The 24,360-nt window shown below is 47.3% G+C and overlaps 3 protein-coding genes across 5 annotated transcripts in view; all 3 read right to left on the reverse strand.

Moving 5' to 3' along the window:
* dpp6a (dipeptidyl-peptidase 6a) overlaps positions 1-2,412 on the reverse strand; it is a 126,483-nt gene extending 124,071 nt beyond the window's left edge. For both annotated transcript variants that reach the window (XM_086020579.1, XM_086020578.1), the window contains exons 1-2: positions 2,255-2,412; positions 664-730 (exon numbers count right to left, since the gene is read on the reverse strand). The gene's annotated coding sequence lies outside the window, so the exon portion shown is untranslated. The remainder of the gene's footprint in view (positions 1-663; positions 731-2,254) is intronic.
* A 2,459-nt stretch (positions 2,413-4,871) lies between these two features.
* On the reverse strand, positions 4,872-15,237 carry adgrg2a (adhesion G protein-coupled receptor G2a). Of its 2 annotated transcripts, XM_086021327.1 has the most exons (20): positions 15,092-15,237; positions 14,258-14,334; positions 13,302-13,627; positions 12,883-13,141; positions 12,750-12,791; positions 10,540-12,411; positions 10,214-10,323; positions 9,908-10,044; positions 9,612-9,768; positions 9,388-9,540; positions 9,137-9,259; positions 9,013-9,058; positions 8,826-8,929; positions 7,840-7,964; positions 7,496-7,764; positions 7,326-7,425; positions 6,785-7,071; positions 6,477-6,578; positions 6,281-6,400; positions 4,872-5,828 (listed from the first exon to the last, which is right to left on the reverse strand). In XM_086021327.1, exons 1-20 carry the CDS (start codon positions 15,109-15,111, stop codon positions 5,740-5,742), a joined length of 4,518 nt encoding a protein of 1,505 aa, XP_085877453.1. In that variant the 5' UTR covers positions 15,112-15,237; the 3' UTR covers positions 4,872-5,739. The 2 variants fall into 2 exon arrangements, with proteins under 2 accessions (XP_085877453.1, XP_085877454.1); XM_086021328.1 differs by lacking the exon at positions 14,258-14,334 and having other exon boundaries at positions 15,092-15,187.
* A 1,663-nt stretch (positions 15,238-16,900) lies between these two features.
* Positions 16,901-24,360, reverse strand: ptchd1 (patched domain containing 1). Its single transcript, XM_086021329.1, has 5 exons — positions 24,201-24,360; positions 23,571-24,118; positions 20,925-21,627; positions 19,033-19,706; positions 16,901-18,792 (listed from the first exon to the last, which is right to left on the reverse strand). Exons 2-5 carry the CDS (start codon positions 24,000-24,002, stop codon positions 17,689-17,691), a joined length of 2,913 nt encoding a protein of 970 aa, XP_085877455.1. The 5' UTR covers positions 24,003-24,118; positions 24,201-24,360; the 3' UTR covers positions 16,901-17,688.

Consider the following 24,360-nt stretch of genomic DNA (forward strand, 5'->3'; position numbering starts at 1 on the left):
GGGGAACAGTCGTGCAAAAGGAGAAATTGGAAAATTGTTCGGGCCCAAGCATGAAATGTGTTTCTTCATCGTGATGAATCACAAATTTGAGGGCTTTCCCAAAAGCACAAACTCACCAAACTTGGGAGGCGAGCTCAACGTGGTGAAAAGTTACTTTTGCTTCGGGTCACAGGCCTGTTCCCACAATCTTGGCCCAATAACTCCCCCTGGATTTTTAGGACAATTCCATCCCTTAAGCCAGTTTCACTTGAGAACATGAAAGTTGGTGGGTATGTCTATCATGAGCCAAAAAAAGGCTCAAAAATCAAAGTCTGAAAACACACAGAAAGGAAATCTGACATTTTGGGGTTATTTTTTCCAAGACAAACTTTTCTGAGAGATTTTGACTGATTGCTACCAAAACTGAACCATGTCGTTTTGTATTTTAGGGTCATTTTGGCCAATTTCCAAGAGTCATTCAAAAACCTTTTGAAGATTCAGCCCCCAAAACCCACCCAGCAACATACAATTTGGTAGGCATATCTAACATGAATAGACGAACAAAAAACTCTCAAGAAATCATGCCCAAAAATAGACAGGAAGTCTACCATTGTGACGAACGAACATGATCCTTGCCAGGATACATCCCCGCATTCATCAGCATTGTTTTTGTTCACAGCTCACCTGAGGGGAGCGGCGCCATCTCTGGTGGACGATGTCAAGAACTCTGTCATCAGCACACCAGCCGGCTCTGTAACAGGAATGATGAAATGTTAGCTAGAAACAAAGCAGTGGGAAGTGGTTTATGGAAGCGTTGCTATATGAAAAATAAATACAGCAGCTCAATACAATGCAATGATACATGCGAGATGTTGTGTAGCACATCGCGAAGAGGATGTTCAATAAAAATGTATGTTTGGCCTTTGGTTCGAGACCTATGGAGGGACGCTGAATAATAGATTAGGACTTGCGCTTCGATAGATTTATCCCTTGTTGTCTGGCACTCAACTTCCTCCTCAATTTCATCATGCGAATATCAAAATATATTCCACAATTGGCGTAAGCACAACACTGAATTTAAAGCCATTTTCTAGTTTTTTTTTTTAAATCTGTAAATACAAACATTATAAATAAAATAAACACATTTACTTCTTCTGATAAAAGGTAAACACATAGTACAAGATTAGAAATTGAAAATTTGAATCTTTAATCAATAATAGCAGAGTGTACAATTCATTCTTGAATACATTTTGCAGAAGAATGACTAAAAACTTGGAATTAAAAAACTAATTAATCTCTAAAATTATACTGCCTAAAAATGTAATATAATCAACTGAAATAAACAGAACAATAATGGAACGAAATACTGTAAAGTCAAATAAATTATATTTATTTTTTGAGTCATTCATGGCTATCATTAGAGTGCTTAAAATCAAAAATACAATTCATTCATAAAATCAATGCAAAGTATAAATGAATAACAAAAATAGTTTAGATTGAAAGTGTAAATCTGAAAAAGTATTTCCTCAAAATAAAACACCATTAACAATTAATAGTGCAATCATGAACAAAATTCAATTAACTCAAATTCAAATAGATCTATAAAAAGTGAATGAGACCTTTATTTTGACATTAAGACTCAAACATATGACACAAAATGAAAATAAGAAAAAGATTAGAGAATTAAAATCTTTAAAAAAAATGTATTCATCTATAAATGTATTATTATATCGAGACACGGTAAGTACTGTTTAAAAAAATTTAAAAGCATTCAGGTATATGCCATCTATCTTCCACTTGGCAGCTTTCCCCCCTTTTCTCTTTTTTTTTCTCCCTGCTTTCCCCCCGTTTTCTCTTTTTTTTTTCTCCCTGCAACCATCACTTCATGTGCATATATTCCACTCAAGTGCAAATTGGCGAGGTTACATTGCCAACCGCCGTCTCGCTTTTAATGGAGGCAGTCGTGCAATCGCGCACGTTTGATTGGCACACTCGCGATCAGCAGCAGAAAACGGGGCGAGTCATGCCACATTTCAAGAATCCTTCACATGTGCTACAATTAAAAAACATTCGTGTTCCTTTTCCCAGCGTTTGCTGTCGTGCAAAAATATGACAAATGAAACATGATGACAAGGAACTGAGAGAACTCAAACGACTAGTACTACATTTTAGCATTTTTTCTATAGCTTTCATATCTAGCGTAGACCAGCAAGCTGTAAAACTTAAAATACTTTAAAGGTTCCAAGTAAAGAACAAACATGGGGAATTGACTCACCACAAAAGGAAAGATGACACGACTAAGCAAACGTGACTTGCGATAATGCAACAAACCCCACAAACTGAAGGAAGCAGTGTAATTAAAAACGAGCACACTGATGAGACAATGACCCGCACCTGCACAAGAAACAAGCGGCTGGAGGAAGCTGACTGGTTGACACAAGGAGCCGGGCTGACGAGTGCAGGGAGGGACAAAAATCTGACAAATAGAGATGACTCAAAAAAGGGCCGCGGAAAATAGAACATGAAACAAAGCCAAAACAACAAAAAGACAGATGCAAACAAAAGTACAGCGTGTCAGTACATTTCCTCTCCCTCATTATCGAACTGTACAATCAGTCGACCTTGAATTTGCTGTTAAACAAAAAAACAACACCGGCCGACAGTAATGGAACCTCTCGCCGCTCGTTCTCTCCAGTCGGCCTTGGACTGAGGACGAGCATCCACTCCGAGTGCTGGAATAATGAGTCCCCAAAGACTTCCAAGCACTGGACCCCTTCTGCGAGTGGACCAGGCATGATCCCCTTTGGACCCTCCCAGTGTTCGCTTGAGTGGTCTTTACCAAACACTCAGTCATCCACTGGGAGCGAGACTCATAAAAACCGAGGCGCTTGATGTTTTATTCTCCAGGTAAGGATGGACTCGCCATCCGTTTTCTTGACACATCAAGAGTAAGTGCGGCCGACTCAGAGAACCCGGATCTCCTGACTGTGAGCCACACATGCTAACCGCTACCTTCACTGGACTGTGCTGCTATAACATCTGCGTCACCTTCACGATGTGTGAACGCTTTACCTGAAGCCAAAGCTGCTTGATAGTTTCTGCCGTGTCCCAGTGGGATTTCAGGTCTGGAAAATTCCGCCCCCAAAGCCAGTTTGACCTGCTCACATAAAACTCGGTCTAGGCATGCTTATCATGAGTAGTCCCACAAAAGAGTCTTCAAACCACCCCCAAGTCTGCAATTTTGACTTGACGCCGCCATTTTGGGCTCACGTTTGCCATTTCCTGGAGTCCTTTGAATTCTTTTTGATAATTCAGTCCCTGAAGCCAGGTGCTCTAAGCAGCATGAAAGTATCACGAGGAGTCTTAAAACCTCAGACCTGAGAACACACAGGGAGTCTGCAATTTCTCAATTCGGGACATTTTGTTGCGCAAAACATTTCCAAACGGTTTGAACGCTAATGAAAAGTGGTGCCCCCCACAACTACTGACGTTGTGCATCACCTGGAAACGTGCAAGTGGAACAAGGTGAGTGCGCCTGCCTGCACTCAGCCTGACCCCCGTTTGACCTTGCACATGTTGCCGCATCGACTGCCCCTATGGAAGCGCTTCGCTTTCATCCGAGCCGGAATGTCAATAACATCTCAGACTATTTCTGCAACAACCCCCCGCCCCCCGTCACCCCCGCCCCCCCCGGTAAAAATTTTCCAGCACAGGGCCTCGAGGAGAGGCGCTTCTCATCGGTCCAAAAAAGCCGAGCATGAGGATGTCCAATTTGCTCACGTTGGACAGCAAGACAAAAAAAAAAAAAAAAAGCCTCATTGTGTGTGTGTTTTTTTAGAGAGCCGCGGTGTGCCAAGAGCTCATCAATGCATGCACACATGCCATTGATGCCTTTTGAATTGCTGGGTTTCAAATAAAGTCTGACTATCTCGCCGACTGCACACAAGCTGAGACGACGAGTCGGTTCCCTCGAGAGCGACTGGAGCTGAAACTGAAAAATGGAGGCTGCAAGCAGTGGCGAGCGGGTCCTGGCTCCCTGTTTTGCTCAAAATGATGAAAAGATTTGTTGGTTAGCATCGCGCATCAGTCTCAGAAAGTGAATCTACAAGTGTGGCTCCCTCTGGTGCAGGGATGGACAACTTCCAGCAACATTTTTGGGAAAAATTTTTTTTTTAGAAATAATACATTTCTTTGAAGACAAAACACATATTGTAGTTTTCTTTTTAAGAATTTGGGGGATTTACAAAAAATAAAATATTTGCACAATGCATTTCAATAGACGTCAATATACACATATTTCTGCATATTGTGTAGCTTTTCCAGGGTCAAAAAGACAAAGTGAAAGGCACGTAATGTTCCCAGAGCGCAAAGTTGAAAGGCTGACTTTGTGTCCTGCTGACTCAGTCAATTAGCGTTTGATTGAGCACTTTGCGTCATTGATCCCATCACTCCCAGAGGAGGTTTGACTTTGTTGTAGCCCTGCTGATGTCCAGATTTTTCGAGGTATGAGTTAGGCGTTCGGACGATTTTTTTTTTTGCTTTAACTTAAGATTCAAGATTCACTTAATTCAAGATGCTAGCGCTGCAATTCAACTGTGCAATTGCCATTCCCATTTGAAGTTTACTGTCAAGAAGAAAATTACATATTTATTTACAAACAACCACATGACCCTGCCTTAAAGTCTGCTAACTTGATTACATCATGGCAAACACCATAAATGGGCTAACAAATAGCACTGGTGTTGTTAAGGATATTTGAACACAGTGGAGCAAAACATGTAGACTGATAATATAACAGAACTCACAGGCATATATTCTTTATCCTCTGCGAAAAAGGACTAACCATCTCCATGTTTATCCGTATGTTAGTATTACTGAAACAAAGGCAAAAATGTGGCGAAAACTGTTTATTCTTTTCCATATTTGTAATTTTATCACAGCTGAATGTTTGTCTGAAGTACATTATTGTAGAGTTATATTTTTCTCATTCAAAAACATCTTCCAAACATTTCTGTTGTTTTCTGGGGGAAGCTGAAAACAAGAGTCTTGTTTTACGTGTTGTCACCATTAACGAGCAGACGCTCGGCGGTCCTCCAATAAGTCCCAAAACATGATGGACAAATGAACCTGTTGAGAAGTCGTGACTCAGAAGATGGATTTATGACATTATTATGTCACCGTGGCAACATCTGCTGCTTTCTTGATATGATGTCTTCTAGTCTTTCTTTTTTATAATCTCGCCAACATCTGCTGCTTTCTTGATATAATGTCTTCTTGTCTTTCTTTGTTATAATGCCGCCTTTGTCCTGAGGAGACCCAGGCCCCACTAGCCTCCTGCAGCTGAGCGAAAGGCGGCTCCTCTTGTGACACAACCCTCAGGCGGGAGACGACCTTTCATATGACCCGGATGAAATGCTGACGGCTCACCGTGAGAGTGTAAGGATCTGCACTCCTTCACTATTTTCATAAATGTCCCATAATTAAAAATAAATACAAGTCTTTCGGGGTCGAGTTTTGAAAGCCATCATGTCTTTAATGCTCACTGCCACATGCTGATGAAGCTTGAATTCCTGACTTCATCATTTACTGAACCGCTTCGTTTACAACCTGTGAGCGATCCTACCCTTCCATCTAGTGGACATTTGTGAAATTGCAGAGGACGCTCAATGACTGCCAAAGGACAAATAGTGACTACTGATTACTAACACAAACGACTAAATGTACATATTGACCAAACCACGAGTAGTGACGTGGACTTTCTCAAAATACGACAGTCTGTCTGTGGAGCTCGTTGAGGACCACGTCGCTGCTCGAACCCTCAGACATGCCACTGTCTGCAAACACTGAACCTGTGGGAATGACAACATTAAAACCTCTGTGTGAAAATATGTTTAAATTACATATAGAGTATTTTTTTTTTATAATATTTGCACATTTGCATAGTCACAGATTTTGGGGAGGAACCCATCTTCTGTTACTTGATGAAAAACACACCTCTTCAATGGTGCTTAAGCCAAGCAATAAAAGTAGAGCATTGCCGCTATCTTGCAGCATCGTATTGCCAAGGAACTATGTTGTAATTGGGTTGAGGAGCTTGATTTAGCCACAAATAGTGATTTGCCACCATCTCATGGCAACGTGGTGCCAAGTAATTATGATGAAGTGAGGTGAGGAGTGTCCTTTAGACAAAAGTAGTGCTTTGCCAATGGCATTTTGGTAACAAGGAACTACGTTGAAGTGAGCTGAGGAGGTTCATTGACTAAATGTAGAGTTTTCTACGTGATGTGCTGCGTCTACGTACTGCTACTGTTGGTGCTGTTGCTGATGACCGAGGAGCTCCGAGAGGCCAGCTGGCGAGACGAGACGGCCGACGTCGTCACGGAGAAGTTCCTGTTCTCTCGAGCGGCGGTCCGACCCCATTCTGCAACAACATTGTGCCTTAATGTCGTGTTTTGGTGTTTGTTTGTTTTTTTACATGCTTTAAAGCGTCAAATCACCTGAGTTTTCAGCCAGTCGCAGATGGCCGCAACACAGGAAAGTTCTCCACTGCCTGCGGACGTTTTCCTTGCAGGCGCAGTGGAATACAAAGACAAAAAAACCTGCAGAGCACATTCAAATGATTCAGATTCAAATTCAAATTCAAATACGCTAATTGACAACAGTGGCATGAAATTTTACCACATTTGAAAACAAATATTATTCATGCTTTTTGCTCCTTATTTTGTTCAACCTCCGTGGAAGACCACAAAATGTAAAACACACATAAATGGAGAGCAAGAGGGATTCTTCTTTGTGTTTTTCTGACCTTGCAGAGAGTTGAAAATGGTGAAGAGGTAGACAAAGGGCAAGTGGAGCGGGCCCCAGGCGAAGAGCGCGAAGCCCCAGGCCAGGCCGAGCAGCGCCGCCAGGCCGGCGACGCTGCGCAGGTCGGCCGCTGCGCCACGCTGAGGCGACTGGTTGTGCGGGTTCTGCTTCTTGATGCGCGACAGCTGCGCCAGGACCACAGTGAAGACCAGCAGGCACGAGGCGAACACCAGCAGGAAGTAGGCCACCACGCCTGCGTAGAAGGCTGCGTCGCTGCGCAGCCAGCAACTGCAAAACACCAGGAAAATTAACTCCAAATATTTTTTAAAAAAATAAAAAATGTCGGCGAAAAGTATCAGGGTACCATCAAAAATTTTCTATACAGGAATTTTTATTGAGGCGGTTTGTGATGGAAAAAGTATGAAAACCACTACTCTAGTCTAACGCCTAACTGATGAATGAATTGATTGATTAGAATGTTTACTTGGTCCCAATACTTTTGTCCGTCCCGTGTGTTCCGTCAAGGTATTCTTGTTACTTACAAGTCCCCAGAGGTGCCATCCGTGTACCGTCCATATGCAACCAGGCCATAATTGTCTTTGTCCACCGAGATCACCACAACCACGACGACGACGGGAACCCCTGCCAGCAATGAAACCGTGAAAAACGTCCTTTCGCCCTCCACAGTATGAACGACTCTTAAGTTACTGACCCCAGCCCACGAGCGAGAACTTGAGCATGTATCTGCTGAGGTACGGCGTGAACACCCGCACGATGCTCAGGTACATGTGCGCGGCCTCCAGACCCGCCCAGGTGAAGGAAGTGAGCAGGAAGTAGTGCAGGAAGAAGGCAGTGCTGATGCAAAGGCCGCTGGCCGGGTACTGCGCCAGCCAGCCGTCCAGCAGGTACACCAGGTTGAGGAGAAGTAGTGAAAAGCAGAGCTGCACCAGGATCTTGGCCGGAATGTCACGGAGCAACTTCCTGCACAGTTTGGAGAAGAATAAATACATAGATAACCCAAAAGAATAGTATTAATGCCTCATTTAAAAGCCTTACTCAAATGAAAGGTACGTCAACAAGGTGGCAGCCAGAAAAATTGCCGAAACGCCGCAGCCAATATAAGTGATGAAGGTGAGAATTTGTGCCTGCCGGGGGTCATTTGTCCCGCCTCTGGATAGATCCTGTTTTAGGACACAGAACACACACATGCAGTCAAAGCTTTCAGAAGAGCAGGAAAATGAGAGCCTGCTTGTCCAGATGGAACGTTCGCGGCTGGGTTTGGATTCCTGGAACAAATGGAAAATAGCCTGTAGATTGCCTGTCTATATTTTCCGTCGAGTATGTAGAAGACGCATACAGTATTTGGATTCTGATAACAGGTATCCCGCTCCTCCTGATTGATGGCAAAAGATACGAGCAGCTTGATAAGAAATTGCTTGATGGTTTATGGCGGCTGACCAACACTCAGACTCCATTGACGAGTGAACTCAATCGCAGGTTGAATGCACTTCACATATCGGACATCAACGTGGACAAGTTAACGGCTCGCTTTGAAAATTGATCACTAATTCATCCAAGTGATGCCCTTTCGAAAGCGCCAGTAAAAGATTCAAGGCCAACCGAAATTGCTGTCGGCCCGTTCCCAACCCAACCATTTTTGGGGGATTTTAAAAATGTTTTTATCTCTTGATGTTGATGCCAGCAGACGCTGGAGCACAACCTTATCTCCTCAATTTCTTGTGTTCCAGCCAAGGTCATCTCGACGGCAACGAGATGACATGTTGTCGTGTGGCTGGGACAGAGGACACAGACTCACACATACACACTCGTGTGATCGCACAAAAGCCATCCGCAATCCTACAAATCGACACTTTTCATTGGGGTTGTGTCCATTTCGATGCACCCCATGCTACAATGACAATAAAGCTATTCTGATTCTGATCAATAGCCTACTACAGCCTTTAAAATGGATTAAAAAATAAATTAATAAGCCACGGTAAAAAAATAAATAAATAAAGTATTTTCTGATGTCAAGGACTGACCAGCAGTATAGCAAAGGAAGTGAGGTGGTTGCAGGTGCAGCTCGTTCCCCACGATGTGGCGCTCACCACTGAGCAGCCGGCAGAGCTCCAACCACCGGCACCGCCTGAAAAGAATCCAGACCAGAATAGGAATAACTGTGCTAGCTAGCACCCAGCCTGTGGCTTGTTGTGCAACGGACGGGCTCACCGTTCATGGCAGAATCCCAAAAGACACAAACGGCCTCATAGTTAACCTGCCATGATTGTTTTGAGGACGTTAAGAGAACAGTTGACGTTGGAGGTGTTTGCGTGTCATGTGCGTGCGCACTCACGTGTATAGGTTGGCTGTTTCGAATGGTGAAGCGCATGTTGTCAGTCAGGTTGCTTACTGCCATGTTGCTTATGCTAGATGCCAGCACTGGACTGACCACAGTCTGATTATTCAATGTGTTGTCCTGGAACAGACATATGTACACAACTCACATAAAGTAAAATTCAAGGATGAACGTGTCTAAACTTTTGAATGATGAAATTCTAAACAGGTGGAGTGTGTGTGAATTCACAAGTGCAGCGGGGAAAGTACCCGGAACAGGATGGGTTTGCTGTAGAATGCGAACTGGACCCTGTCGACCTGCTTGCGTTCGTTACCACTCAAGGCCTCCGTGATGGAAGATGGCAGGTACACAGAAGCCATGGTGGAGTCCCACTTCCCGATCCCACTGCCGCTGTTGCTCATCTGCACCAAACACACAGTAAATCCAAGGCAGCTTTGCTTGTTGGTCTCATAAATGATGACAGTCTCACTACCTGAACATCTTCAGTGTTGAAGATGTTGACAGACATCTCTGGAAAGTCACTTCCATCCACTTTCCGGATGGCCAGAACCAGCGAGCCAGACGAGAGAACAGCCGGGGCATCGCTTATAAGCAGCTTGAGACCCAAGTCCTCTACCACTCCAATAATCCTGAAGAGAACACCCAGAGAAATTCAACATGGATCTTTGGGCGTTTTGATTTTGATTTTTTTAAAAAACAACAACAAAAACGGAAGGAATTCAACTTGCAAGTCAAGATTTGACTGTATTTGGGTAAATTGTATCGTACCTGTTGGAGGACGCAATGAGGGCGAGGGGGTCGCCCTCCATCAGGTTGCTCACGATGCTGACGGCTTTCTGGGCCAAAGCTTGAGACACGGTGGGAGCGTCCAGAAGCCTCTCCAGCTCTGCCACCAACTTCGCCACCTGCGAAATCCAACAACATCCGAGCTAATTAGTAGCGAAATCATTAAGTCGTTGATACGAAATCTTGAAGGGGCGCACATCTAACTCAAAGCTCAACTCGAAAAGAGGATGACCCAAACAGGAAGAAAAGTCCAAGTTCTACTTTTATTTCATTGGATTTGAATTTCACCTGTGAGGAGTTGAGTTGAGATGCATCTTGGGTTTTTTCCAGAAGTTTACCCGCCTGCTCCTCCAGGTTCTTCTTTGTTCCCAAAGACAACGTGGAATTCATTTCGATACCTTCAGGGAAAAATTGGTTGTTAAATGAATTATTATATTAAGTATTTACTGATATCTGGCAAAAATAATAGCTAAACAAAAGATGAAGAGAACTATGACTTGTGATGCAGGAGCAAGCAGGGCCCTGTTGAACTTTTACCAGGGGTGGGGAGTCAGGGTCACTTAAACAGTCATGTTTAAGTCTTGCAACCCAAGCTATTACGTTGTAACTCTTACCAGGTGAGGAAGCCTCTGGACCGGCATGATGACTTTGAAGTGTCCCCATTGTAGTTGCGGTGATCGGGGTAGAGGATCTAGCTAAAAGTTCATGGGAGGCTCCAGCTATTGTATTTAAGTCCAGTCTGGGTTCAGGATGCTTGCGTGCAGAAACTGTGGACATGTCCTGATGATTCTTGTTTGCTATGTCAACAATAGCTTCAGCTGTGGTGATTGTGGTGCCGTCGGTCGGTGGTGTTGCGTTGTTAGACATTGTTGGACCGTAAGAACTGGGATGTTTGTTTTTGTCGGTAACCGTTGTTTTGCGATGCGGGCCGGCGATCACGCCATCCGTTGAATTTTGTGTATCTGTCAAGACGTTGTGCTTTGCGTAACTGTCGGCGTCGGTGGCGTAATGGTTAGCGCTCACGTTGGACAGTTGGGTGTCATCGGGGCTCGTCGTAGTAGATGTCGGGCTACTCGGAGGAGTATGAAGAATGTTGGCCACGGTTACATTGTTGTCTGTTGTGCGATTGGCACCGGATGTAAATGCTTTGTAGAGAGCCTTTACATTGTCCACGGATTGAGGGGAAGATGTATTTCTATTGTCTTGTGACGTGTCTTTGATTTGAGATACCGCACTTACTCTCGATATATTGCGGTCTGTTATGTCAGTCGGTGTTGTGTTGGCTGTTGTGATGTTGTCCACTGTGGTGTCATTTGTAAATACTTTGTGTGTAGTCACGTTGTCAATTAACATTGAGAAAGCTGTAGTTAGGTTGATTAGTGAGGTGTCTTTGATGAGGGGTGTTATCGCACTTACTGTCGTGACATTAAGGCCTTTTGCATCATCGATGGCTGTCGATGTGTCGACTGCTGTGGCGTCGTACACTTTAAATGCTTTGTTTGTAGTTCCACTGTCAACGGATGTCGAGGAAGATGTTGTTGGGTTGTATAGTGATGTGTCTTTGATGCTGGGTGTTATTGTACTCGCTGTAGTTACATTGTTATCAAGTCTGTTGTCAGCAAGTGGTAGTAACAAGTCAGATGTTACGTTGTACACCTTTGCTTGAGCTATCAACTCTCTGTTGTGTGTAGTTGCATTGTAGCCTGACATAGGGGAAAGGGTAGTTAGGTTGTATTGTGACTTCTCTTTGATGTGGGGTGTGATTGCACTTAGCGTAGTTACATTATACTCAAGTGTGTTGTTAGCAGATGGCAGTAAAACGGCAGTTGTTAAGTTGTACCCCACCGTGTCATTTGGAAGATGTGTAAAAACTTTGTGTGTCTTTACATTATAGTCAGATGTAGTGGATGGGGCAGTAAGGTCGGACTGCGGGGTGTCTTTGATGAGGGGTGTTATTTCACTGTGGACTGTATTTGCATTGTAGTCAAGGGTGTTGCTTGCAGGCGGTAGCAATGTGTGAAGCGGTGTGTTGTATATTGTGTCATTTGGGAGAAGTGTAAATCTTTTGTAGTGTGTCGTTACATTATCGTCGGATATAGAGGATGTTGTAGTTAGGTTGTCCTGTGGTGTGTCTTTGATGAGGGGTGTGGCTGCATTGACTGTAGTTACATTGTTCTCAAATGCATCATCAGCAGATGGAAGTAACGAATCAGCTTTTGCGTGGTTTGATTTTTGTAACCTTTCAAAAGGTGTCTGGGTGCTACTGGAGACGCCGCTGACTTGGCTATGGTCAGTGGGTGGGGCTAAACTTGAAGGCAGGGATGTTTCATTGGTTGATGTAAAGTCGTCACTGGTGGTGATGGTAGAGGAGCCAGTGATGTCCAAGGACGTTGTGCTGTCGTTTCTTGATTCTGCACCGGGAAGTGTCGTCACCGATTGATTGGGAGTGCTGGGTGAAGTTTTTCCCATGCGGCCACTAGGTGTCACTGTGACAGGGGGATAATGTTAGTGGTAAGGGTTAGATGTTAGGTTTGGGACTTGGATTAAGGTTTTTGAATCAGGATGTAAAGACAAAGGAAGATGAGGACTGGGCACAGGCAAGGTTAGGCCAAAGGGTTAGGAGAGCATGAGATGATTGGTTTAGGGTTTAGGATTCGGGTAAGGTCTTGAATTTAAATGTAGGGTTTGAGAGGCTATGAGAGTTATGTGTATATTGTTTATGGTTATAAATTATAGTTAGGATCATGGTAAAGATTTATGGGTTGAGGCTCAGGGTTAGTGCAGGTCATAGACTAGGTGCATTAAGCTATTTTAAATTACTTACCAGGTGGAAGGGCCAAAGAGAGTTCAAATTCAGGTGTTTGTGCTAAAAACAACAAATACGTGTGTTATCGTTGCTGCACTTGCTCCAACGTTTCTTCCAAATCATGAAAAGTAGGGACGGAAGTAATAGTCACCACACTGGAGGTTGTGGTCCGTCTGCCGAGCCCTGGGGCTGGTCACGCCCCAGAATCGAGCGTTCCAGCCGATCACGGTGCCGTCCTCGCAGGGGCCGCGGTCGGCCAGGTCAGCCCACATGCGGAACATGTAGACCTCCACCTGTCCAAGCATTGCACCACGCAGCCACTGCCGAGGACGGCAGCCCAGCCACAGGGACCCCGAGGGGGGGATGGCCTGGGCGATAACCGTCCGCTTGGCCACCAGACGCCCGTTAAGCTGAAACCGAAGGGTCACCACATTACTTTGCCTCATTAACAATAGCCTGATGTATTTCAACATTTTTTTTCTCGTAACCTTCTCATGTGGGCCATTTTCACTTATATGTGTGGGTCCATCAAAAATGGATCAGACTTGGGACAGACCCATGACTTCTTACCTCTAGGCTGAATGCGTTTCCAGGGACATCCCTCCTCAAGCACACCCTGTGCCACCGAGCCAGGGACAGACTAACGGGGAAGCGGTGCCGGACCCCCAGCAGCCAACCGTACACTGCCCCCTCGTTGCCCTCCAAGCCCAACTCAGGCCTGGGTGCGTGGACCGAGCTGTAGGAGAAGGCCACCCAGGCTCCTGGGGAGACCACTCGTACGTCCAGGCACACGCTCAGCTGGAACAACAAGGGCATGGACGTGCTGTCCTGCAGGGTCCAGTGGTCCTTGCAGCCATTCAGCACTGCCTTGGTGTCCCCCAGGAAGTAACCAAAAGCTTTAATAGAGGAGGGGTTCGTTTTTGGTGCAGGTAGTGCAATTCACTTGTGTTCTGGTTGTGGTCTCTAAAACTAGGGTCCCACCAAAGTGGTTCTGGTGTTAAATCAGTGCTCTTGCCCAAGCTATAGGGAAAAAAAATAAAAATCCTCCCCTCATTTCAGCATGGTTCCTTAGCACCAATATGCCACAAGGTGGTGCCAAAGCGCTACGTTTATGTTAGACATGGCTTTGGCCTGAGCACAACAGCAAATAAGGTGAGTTTTTCAGCAACTAATAAAAGTTTAGCTTAAAACTTACCAATTACATACATACAAGTAATGAATCTCAAAAAGAGGCAAGTTACAAGAAAATGTTCTTACACAAAAATACAAAAAAATGCCTGGCATGAAATAGAAACAGGCATATTTTTGCCTTTGAGATTTGAGAGTTTCATCTTGGTTTCATGGGATTTTTTTGCGGCACCAGTTTCAATCACTGAATATTTGGGGAAGAACCAGTTCAAAGTCATGAAAGCTGCTGCTTGCAAGGAACCAAAGCCAGTGGAGAAGCAAACCAGCAAGGAACTGACTCCAACCCCACAACTGGTTGAGCATCAGAACCAGATTGGCTGGGAATGGGACATTTGTACCTGGGACTGGAGCAGCTCCCAAAAAGGAAAGCCGGAGGACTTGGAGAAAAACATATGTGCACCGACCACTCCTCCTCCTGGAAACACGCGAACAAACGTAATGGGACACACCCCATTATCAATTGGCCGTCTTCGTCGTTGTGGCAACTGTTTGGTGAAGTCCCCTTTTGAATTCCCAGGACACAAAGCAGGGTTCATAAATGCAAGCTGTACAGAAGGATTAACTGGAACGGAGATGGCTTTCATTAACCCTCATAATTATAATTGAGTTGTTGGAGTATATAATCAAGCATTTGGCCCCTGGGCATCGCAAAACCTCTGCATGCTAACTTGCCAGGGGTGGATTGCTGTGTTTGAATACATGTAGACTTCCCTTCTTGTTGACTTCCCTAAAATTCATTTGACACGATTTCAACAGCGGACAGCACTTTGTTCCACTTCCTCTTCCCACCTTTGTGGAAGCAGACGTGATCTCACCATCTTCTCCCGTGTCTTTGGCGGGTAAAGTGAACCACCTTCAACACCGGAGCAGTTTTCGGACCTCAGGGCAGGGTTGCTGCCTGAGCACATTCAGACTTCCATCACTGGCAAGCTTTTGTCTGGCACTTCATTGTCCTGATGCAGTCGAGCCGCTCGCTTCACACTTCGCATATCGCATGTCAAACTCTCATCGGCTCATATTTACACAATGGCACGCTATGTTTGATACCAATGTGTAGGAATTATTCACCATATTTGTATGTACAATGTGGTGGTTATTTATGGTCGCATTCAAATTATGAGAGACAATTAGCAGAACAGAAATATAAATATATATTTTAAAAAAGGCTTTACCTGATGCCGTTTGGGTCCATTTTGCATTCGTCCTAGGTTGGAAGACTGGTCTGATGGTGCATCTGTCTCGCCATTGCGCCTCTTCTTTTGTGTGGTGCCTGCTGGGTTGCTGCGAGCGTCTCTCTTCAAGAACAACAAGTGCGTCTCACTCACTCTGCAGCGGCGAGTTGGTGTGCTCGGGAAATGACAGACCCGGCAGGGACACGCCCACACGGAGGAGGGCTGAGGATGTCTGTCCGTCCGACCCCGCCGTGGTCCATCCCAATCTTCTCTTTGAGTACCTAAGGTAGAAAAGCGCGATCTATACAAGTGACAGCCCGTTACCATTACTCTAAGCCTCTCACCTGATTGTCATCATGCATCTGGAAAACAATCAGCCTCGTGGCAATCCTCCGTTCATCCATCTGTCCATCCAGCCACCGGCCCTGATGGGTCCATCTTCACCGATGCCCTCCTTTTTTTGGCTTCCATCACTCCATTCATCCATCCAACAGTTGACCCGCAATCATCCATCCATCTAGCCACTCTTTTTCTGTGTCTATCCATCTCTCATCAGTCCATCCATCCATTAAACAAGCATCAATCTGCCCTTTTGTCCATCTCTCCATCCAGCCATGCCTCGAGTATGACTGCAGGGCAACAGCTGGTGCTACAGGATGCAGGTCCAGACAGTTCCTGGACAGAGTATTAGCCTTTATTTGATCCGTCTCACTGCGCACGTGTGTGTGTGCGTGTGTGTGTGTGTGTGTGCCCGTGCGTGACAAAAGCCAAGAAAACATGCAGAACATTAGCATTGTATCAAATTGTTGACAAAAGAGCAGTATTGCGCCTTAGGCTCAGTTGTGAAATGGATTCCGGTTAGAGAAATGTTCCCGAAAGACTGCCAGGTGTGGCTGTGAATTTGAGGAATGGTATCAAGAGAGCCGTAAAGCGAAGCAGACGAAAACATCCTCAAGGCTCCTTTGCAGTCTAGCAAGCGAACACCGGGAGGCGGCGAAGACCGCCAACAGCTCAGGTGGCAGACGGGCGTTGTTCCGATTCCACTGAGGAGGAAACGAAACCAAATCGGATCACTACACAAGTGCAACAATGTGATACGACAACACGTGTGCCTGAGTTGTGTTTTTTAAAGGATCATTTTTTATTTTAGTCCTTAATGTTGCGGCAGCATAGTGGCCTAGTAGTTGTTCACTTCTCAGGTTGAAACTTGGTTTCAGCGTTGCTGTTAGCGTCATTGAAGACTCGAAATCAGGGCTGTCCAAACGTTCTGTTCCGTTCAAAAAAATGTGCCACTTCGACATTCTTCACCTTTGATTTCATGAATGCGCCATCAAGCAATGACATGTTTTTAAATAAATTATGGGTTAAAAAAAATGCTACTCTCAGCTTTCTGTTAAAGCTAGTAAATAGTTTAAGATTTTTCAGGATTTTTGTGGTGGGCTGCGGCCCTGCATCACACAAGAATAGATCCGCCCCTGCACTGAACAGATAGGAGCCACTTTCAGAAACCAAAGCAGACGAAATCTGCCATACGATGACAAAACAATGTTTTACTTGAGGATACTTAATGTGATATGTTTACAAATCCAACCATGATATCGTAAAGAAAGTGGCGCAAAACATTTTAACTTCAGAAATGAAGTTACCTTTATTTACCAGGATTACCAGGATTTTGAAGATAATTTTTGACCATTTACGTTTTAAATTGTTACTTTGTGTCTTTGTAGACAAGCTCTGAACAAAACTAAGGATCAGTAGTGAGAGCGCTAATGGATGAATGCTTTTGTGGAGCCACGTCAACAACTGGAGCGCGTTTAAATCACCGTGACTTTATTTGTCCGGCATTTGTGTAGAAATACAGACGATTGCCTCCTTGTGTTGTCAGTGTTTAGGAAACTAAATGGACAAAAGTGCTGGGACACCGATGGGAAGTGAAAAGTCAAGATAATGTGGAGTTGATTTGCCCTTTTGGCAGATACCACAAAGACTTTCTACAAGATTTGGTGTGTCTGGGGGGGAATTTCGTGTCTATCGTAAAAAACTTGATTCAAATTTGTTTCCGCTAACTGTATCAGTTTGTCTCAAATCATATCGATAATTTAGTTCCAGCCACCATGCGTTGTGCATTGGAAACAGAAAAGGAAGCCTTGGAAGCAAACCATTATCCAAAATGTCTTGATTAGATGATCAATTAAGAGTGAAGGCTCCTATTATTGATTGACTGCTTGATTGATTAGTAGGTGCGTCCCAGAACTTTTGTCTACTTTGTATGCCACCTAATGCCATCAAGCAAACAGCTGGCAGCAGCAGAATAAAGAGATCAGCTTGACTGCACCTAAAAGCCTGTGCTCGGCTCTTTGGTTGTTTTTTGGGCAATCCTGTTGCCATGGAAACGCTACATCCAGCTCCTCGCTCCCTTGCCGTGGTAAAATGTGCATTTGCTTCACCTTTTCCCCTCCGTTTTTTTCCCTCCACGCGCTCCTCTCTCAGCCAACGGTCCCATTCCCACACGGCGGTCACCATGGCAACCGGCGAGTTTGAAGAGCCCGACGTGATAGGATATGAAGTCTCGAAAACGTCTTGATATACCGCCGCAGTCAGACCGTCGTGATTTGGTCGACGACCCGAGTGCTGTCATTCATCTCCACGCACTCCACTTCCTGCCGGTGGGCGTCGCCCGCCGGGGGCCGGTGGGCTCGGCTCTTAGAGGGCGGCAGGAAGGTGAGCAGGGTGGGCAGGAAGGCCAGCGTGTGCAAGGCGGAGCATCCGGCCGTCAGCGCCAGGCAGCGGAAGAGTGTGCGCGTCAGGTTGGAGCGCACCGAGCCCACGGGCGCCAGGGCGGCACCGTAGCAGAGGAAGGCCTGCAGCGAGGGCACGCCGTGCCTCTCCAGGGCCACCCTCACCCAGTGGGTCCTGCTGTCGCCCCGGCCCGCCGCGAAGCCGCACAAGAGCGGCCCGCTGCAATCGGCGGCGTGCCCCAAGGCCAGGATCAGACACAGCACGGATACGCAGTCCAGCTCCACGCCCCACAGGGTCATGAAGCCCAGGACGCCGAACTGCACCGAGAGCAGGGTGAGCCCCAGCCACACAGACACCAGCGGCTCCACCACGGCCAGGGAGGACAGGCCCAATAGGAAGAGGACGGCCAGGAGGGAGTGGCGCAGGGGCGAGCTGACGGCGGCGGCGTAGCGGTCCAGGTAGACGAAGGACGGGTTGAAGATGAGGAAGCGCACGCGGGAGGTGAGCGACAGGCGGCGCAGCGTGTCCAGGAGCACCGACATCTCCTCGCGTTTGTTCTCCGTGGTCTTGGCCACCAGGAAGATGCGGGACGCCGCCACCTCGGGCTCCTCGCCGGGACCCCGCTCAGCGAAGATGATGTCGTCGGCGAAGTGGGCGAACTGAGGCTCGCGCAGAAAGCCGTGGCGGAGGGTGTGGGTGAAGTTCTCCCGGGACGAGCTGGTGGACTGGTTGCGCTGGGACAGGTAGTCCAGGTAGGCCTCCAGCCAGCTGATGCGCTGGAAGCCTTTGGCGTACTCCAGCAGGTCGCGCTGCACCGTGTCATTCCAGTAGGGGGCGCTCTCGTAAATGTAAAAGCCGATGACCGGCGAGTAGGAGCTGAAGTAGCGCTGCTGGGCGTGGGTGTACGACACCGTGGCCGTATCCATGGCAACCAGGGCGCTGGGGTCCGAGCCCTGGGCCACCTGTTGACAATACAAAATGGGTTACTTGGCGGCAAGTCCAAACAAAAAAACATTGCCGCAAGTGGCTACTAGGACAACATTCGTAGCACACTGGTCCATTGAAAAAATAGCTCTCCAGCTGAAATTTTAATACCATGAAACCTAATATAAATAGAGGACAGGTATATACATGTACGCATACACACACGTGACGTCGTGGTGAAAAGGTCTTCAGAATGAGCCATTTCTTTGGTGACTCACCTGCAGGAAGCCCATGAGCCCAAAGGAGATGTAGACCAGGTAGAGCAGCACGACAAAGGGCTTGACGTAGGTATTGGTGATCCAGTCCCCGTAGCAACGCCTCACGCAGCCCAGCAGGAGGTGCGAGTCCTGGGGGCGAGCGTCCAAGGCGTGAGGGTGGGCGGGAGTGCTCGTCAGGTGGTCGTTGGCTGCCCGAGGGTGGACGTAGGTGCGCGTGTGCGCCATGTTGGCCGGGTGGGGAGCGTGTCCAAGGCCGTGCGGCGTCCCCGTGGCGGTCTGCGCCTCGTCCTGGTAGCGGGTGTACATCAGGCATCTGTACCAGGCCGGCTTGGAGTCCAGCCGGTCCTGTTTGGGCACTCGTCGGCAAAAGCAGCCGTGTCTGTAGCCGGTCTCCAGGTAGCCGGTGAAGACCAGGCAGGAGCTGTAGAAGGAGAGCATGTAGGCGTAGCTGACGCCCACAGCGAGTGCGGCGGTGCGGCAGAAGAGCCGCACAGCCTCCATGTTGGTGAGCGGTGAGGCGGCCAGGCCCAAAGTCATGAGGTGGAGGGCGGTGGAGCCCGAGAAGCGTAGCATGACGTCCTCGAAGACGCTGGCCACGCGTTCCTTTACGTGTTGGTCCTCGCGCGTGCGTCGCCACGACGACAGCATCTCGAAGGAGCCGAAGAGTCCGTGACCTGGGGAAACAAAACAAATTTCAATGATGAAAATAAACACACGCAGACGGTGGAACCAAAACAACAAATTAAATCAAATACAAGGAAATAAACCGGTTTTTCTGCCTTTTTTTGCGGCTTTAATTCAATGTACTTTGTGCTGCTCCTTCTGCTGTGTGCGCCTTCGCCACTTGGGGCAGTATAATACAGACGGTTGTAAGGTTTCTAATACGTTGATGTTGATGCAGCACAATTACAGGCACAAAAATAATAAAAGTAGTACGATCTTATTGCAGTAGCAGTGCCTCCACGGGCACATCTCGCGGTTTGCGGCCTCTTCTCTGGTTGCCACGGCGACAGTGATTCAGCCACGGTACACATTTCAAGTTTATCACCCCACCTCATTTGGGCGACCTCAACACGACAATGCACTTCACACATCGGATGACAAGTAGCAGGCTGACGCTTTGGGGGGGAGAATTATGCAACCTGACAAGCTGAGGCGCCCTTACAAATAAAGTTGTGATTTCTTTCTGGTGTTGCCGCACTTTACCGTCTTTCCATCAAATAATTCTTGTTTCCTCTCAGTTGAGAGCGACACTTGTGCATCTCATCTTCCCTTCTTTGGGCAGCTATTTTAAGAAGTCCCTCTCCAGCATTATAGAGGCATTTGAAGACTGCATGTGGGCATGCTAGCGTGACCTAAAAGACCTTAGATGCACTCTGACAAAAATATCAGGTCGCACTGCATTTATGAGAAACGGAAAGGAGGCAAAATGGGGAGATTGTGGTGTTTATGCTGCAGCACGGCGGGATAGTGGTTAGCACGGCTGCCTCACAGTCAGGATATCTTGGTTTGAATCTGTTGCTTCAACATTACAATTTTCTTTGCGCTCATACTCCATACTCCGTTGGAGGGAAGCATCAGATGTAGCAGACAGTCAACACAGGCATTGTGGCAAAAAAAAAAAAAAAAATCAATAGGAGTGTTCACCCCTTTGATAGCATTTCCTGCCACGGGGAAACCATGTTTTTGGTGGTCAGCAATTGGCTGGATGCTGGAAGACTGAAAACCAAGCAATCAGCTTTCGAGTAAATCAACAACGCGTCGGGAGGATTGAGATTCGAGACCTACTGGATATCAAGTGAGTTTTACCAAGACTGCACATGACGGCTATAATGCGCATATATTAGAGAGCGTAGCAATAAATTATTGATGGTGAACGACGGCCATCCTACCCAGCATGACGAAAGGAATGCCCAGATAGGTGGAGTTGTAGGTGGAGCCGCTCAGGTTGAGGATTCCGGCGGCCGTCAGTCCCGCCAGCGTGACGGACAGCAAGGCCAGCAAGCCCAACCACGGTTTGGAGCGGACGCAGTCCCGCATGGAGCAGCACAGGACGGCCAGCGCGCCGCACAGCCCCAAGCTGGCCAACAGGGGGCGCCGCGCCAGCACCGAGGAGAACTGGAAGTCGGTCCTGAGTGACGACGACGTGAGCGGGTCGAGGCCCAGCTGGGGGTGGAGGGCCGCAAACTCCCGCAGCCGACCGCAGAAGGCTTTCTCCCATTGGCCGGCCACGCCCTCCATGAGCCCGCCGCGCGCCTGCAGGTAGTAGGTGAGCTGGAGCGCCCGGGCCGAGCGCACCCCCTCGCCCCGGGGCCCTCGCGCCGCGCTGTTGGGGGCCCAGATTTGCACGCCGCCCAGCTGGTGGCCGATGTAGGCCTGGCGCCCGTCGGGCAGCCGCGTGATGGGGTAGCGCAGCACCGGCGCCGAGCGGTTGGCGGCCCGGGCCGACTGGAGGTCCTCCATGGCGCGGATGATGTCGTCCACGATGCACACGTTCTTGTCGTCAGGGAGACACAAGTGCGAGAAGGAGTAGTTGAAGCTGTTCGGGCCGGTCGGGGGTACCGTCACCTGCATCTGGTAGATGAGTCTGTGCAGCTAGCAAGGAAGGGATAACAACAGTGCGTTTAGTGGAAAGAGGAAACGCCCCTCAGATAATCCTGCCACCAATGACAACACCCACGCCCACAAAATATGTTGATAGGTTGGTGCATTGACTTTTTTGGATTACAAGCAGCTAAAGTAGTGCCCTCTTGTGGCAACTTGGTGCCAAGGAACTATGTTGGAGAGAGTTAAGGTGCTTCACATTGATAAAAGTAGTGATTGCTGACATTGACAAGGAGCTTTGTTGAAATGAGTTGTGAGCCTCATTTAGACAAAAGTAGTGCTATACCGCCATTTTTGGCATCTTGTTGCCAGTGAACTATGATGAACAGAGGTGAGGAGCTTCACTTCAATGAAAGTAGTGATTTGACGGCATTTTGGTGCTAATGAACTACTGTACTGCAAGTGAGTTGATGAGCCTCATGTAGACAAAAGTAGTGCTTTGCCACAACCTTCTTTCATATTGGTGCGGAGGAACTATGTTGACGAGCTTCACTTTGATGAAAGTAGTGATTTTTTGTTGTTTTTGGTGCCGGGGAATTTGGTGGCATTTCGGTACCAAGGACCATGTTGAAGTGAATTTTTTCAGGGATTCGCTGGCAATTGGTTCCACCGGATGATTATTTTGGAAAAGGCGAACTGCAAATAAAAAAGGTTTTTTTTTTTTCTCTGAAGGCTTCTTTCACACGTGTGGGGGTTTGCAAGCATGTTGACATCATCCCCAGTTGCCATGGCAAAATGACAACATTGCCAACATCCACACGGTTACCTAGCAACACGCCAGATGCGAGTCGCTCGCAACTTTTACCTGCTATCATTCCGTTTTTTTAAGTGCCTAACGTAGCTTTTCATTTCACACTTGAATCCTCAAATGCATGCGTTGCCTTTGACAGTAAATTGGCTTTTCACACTCGCTCGCTTGCCAATTTACACATGCACCTCAATTAAATAATAGATAGGACAATAGATTTGTCGACTGTCACCGGTTGGCGTTTTCCGACTTTGATTTGTGCTTGCTGAGAGGCGCACTTTGTCAACATGCAATCAACCCGAATGACAAATGGCCGCCAGTGAAATGACAACTAAACTTGCTTCTTTGTTAGAAAAGTGATTAAGTTTCTGCAAAGGCACCACTTCAATTTAGTCTTTTCAATTTCAGTAAGTGCAGCCACTTTTTTTTAGTACCTCAAAAAAAAGTTCACTTCATTAACTATACAATCTAAAGAGATCCAATACAGAGCGGAATAGAAGAAAAAACAGACTACCTTCACAAGGATGACAAATGCTGTCTTTTTGTCTAAAGGTTCTACAATTTCCATTTGATCCATAATTCCATTTTACCAATTAAATCGACACATTTTGAATATTAAAAAATATTTTTAATGTAAACCAAGGATAGAACCTCAAAGAAAATATTATTTTAAAATGTTGAAATGAGTTGAGGAGCATCACTTAGACAAAAGTAGTGCCAGACCACCATTTTGTGGCATCTTGGTGCCAGGGAAGTGTGCCGATTTGAGTAGAGACAAAAGTAGTGCTTTGCCACCATCTTGGGCCATGTTTGTCCCGAGGAATATTTATTAAGGTGAAGTCTGTTGAGGAGCTTCTTTTAGACAGAGGTAGTGGTTTTCTGCCCTTTTGTGGCATCTCCAGGCTACAATAAATGCATTATAAATACCAATAAGAAGGAATAAATAACTTTTCATGATTACCTTATTGTGGCGTTTCTTTTTTCAACCATGTATTCTTGTCAAAATTTAAAAAAATAGCAGCAAATGGTGTCTTCTTTCACTATTGTATTTTTGGTGGATATATCTTTTGGAAAATGAATGAAAAAAAATTGCAGTCTTCACACTTTTCCACAGACACAAACCTAACGGAGGGTTCAGCGAGCCCTGTTGATATGTTGTCCGTGGTGCGGTGGCTCGGCGCCTTACCTTGAGCACGGCGTCCAGATTGGGCGGCTCCAGCAAGCTCCCGCGCCGGGCGGTGACGATGACGCGGCCGTAGCGGCCGGGCGTCTGCAGGTCCGAGTAGAGGGCGTGCTTGGAGTGGTTGATGGGGAAGAGGCTGTCCACCAGGTTGCCCTCGATCTTGGCCAGGCTGTGCTTGGGCGCCAGCAGGCTCTGCACGTCCTCCTCCACGCGGTAGCGGCTGAAGCTGGCGCCCAGCAGCACGGCGAGCAGCAGCGGCGTGGAGGCGAAGAACACCGGCTGGCTCGCCACGAAGCGGCCGAGAGCGCGGAAGCCGCCGCTCAGGCCGGCGTGCAGCGCCTGGCGCAGCATGGCGGCGCGCGGCCGACGAGCCTCCAGCGGCCGCTCCAGCCTCTCCCAGCCAGCCGAAAACCCCGAGGCGGCGCCGAGCTGCATCAGGGGCGGCCGGGCGCATCGGTGCACGCCCCGCTTCTCTGCATCTGCAATGAGGGGAAGGGGCGCGAGGGAGGTGGTGGTTGTCTATTGTCCTCCTCTCATCCGCTAAAGTCTCTCTTAAAAAAATTGGAGAGCGACAATTAGTGAGTGAGTCATGTCGCCGTTCAGCAGCGCCTCCCCCACCCCCGGTCCGCCTACCTGATGCTCCAACGGGCATCCCCGCTCAAGACGCCTCAGACGAGCTGTGTCTTCCGGCGTGTTGGAGCGGATCTTCGCCCCTCTGGTCAGACCGAGCTCCGGAACCTGCACCCCCGAACACTCAGCTCAGTCCAGCGCGGAGCGGCTGTTTAGTAGGCTG

Source organism: Filicampus tigris, chromosome 21 (assembly GCF_054856515.1).
Source record: "Filicampus tigris isolate MCC_2025a chromosome 21, RoL_Ftig_1.0, whole genome shotgun sequence".
NCBI lineage: Eukaryota > Metazoa > Chordata > Actinopteri > Syngnathiformes > Syngnathidae > Filicampus > Filicampus tigris.

What these genes read in the sequence shown, in the direction of transcription:
- ptchd1 (XM_086021329.1), bottom strand. Translation starts at nt 24,002, where the DNA reads ATGCAGCTCGGCGCCGCCTCGGGGTTTTCGGCTGGCTGGGAGAGGCTG. An exon ending in CATTCCTTTCGTCATGCTGG is followed by an intron (nt 19,707 to 20,924) that starts GTAGGATGGCCG and finishes TTGTTTCCCCAG; the next exon opens with GTCACGGACTCTTCGGCTCC. An exon ending in GGCTCATGGGCTTCCTGCAG is followed by an intron (nt 18,793 to 19,032) that starts GTGAGTCACCAA and finishes TATTGTCAACAG; the next exon opens with GTGGCCCAGGGCTCGGACCC.
- adgrg2a (XM_086021327.1), bottom strand. Translation starts at nt 15,111, where the DNA reads ATGGACCCAAACGGCATCAG. An exon ending in CTCATTGCGTCCTCCAACAG is followed by an intron (nt 9,769 to 9,907) that starts GTACGATACAAT and finishes TGTTCTCTTCAG; the next exon opens with GATTATTGGAGTGGTAGAGG. An exon ending in GTTCTCGCTCGTGGGCTGGG is followed by an intron (nt 7,426 to 7,495) that starts GTCAGTAACTTA and finishes CATTGCTGGCAG; the next exon opens with GGGTTCCCGTCGTCGTCGTG.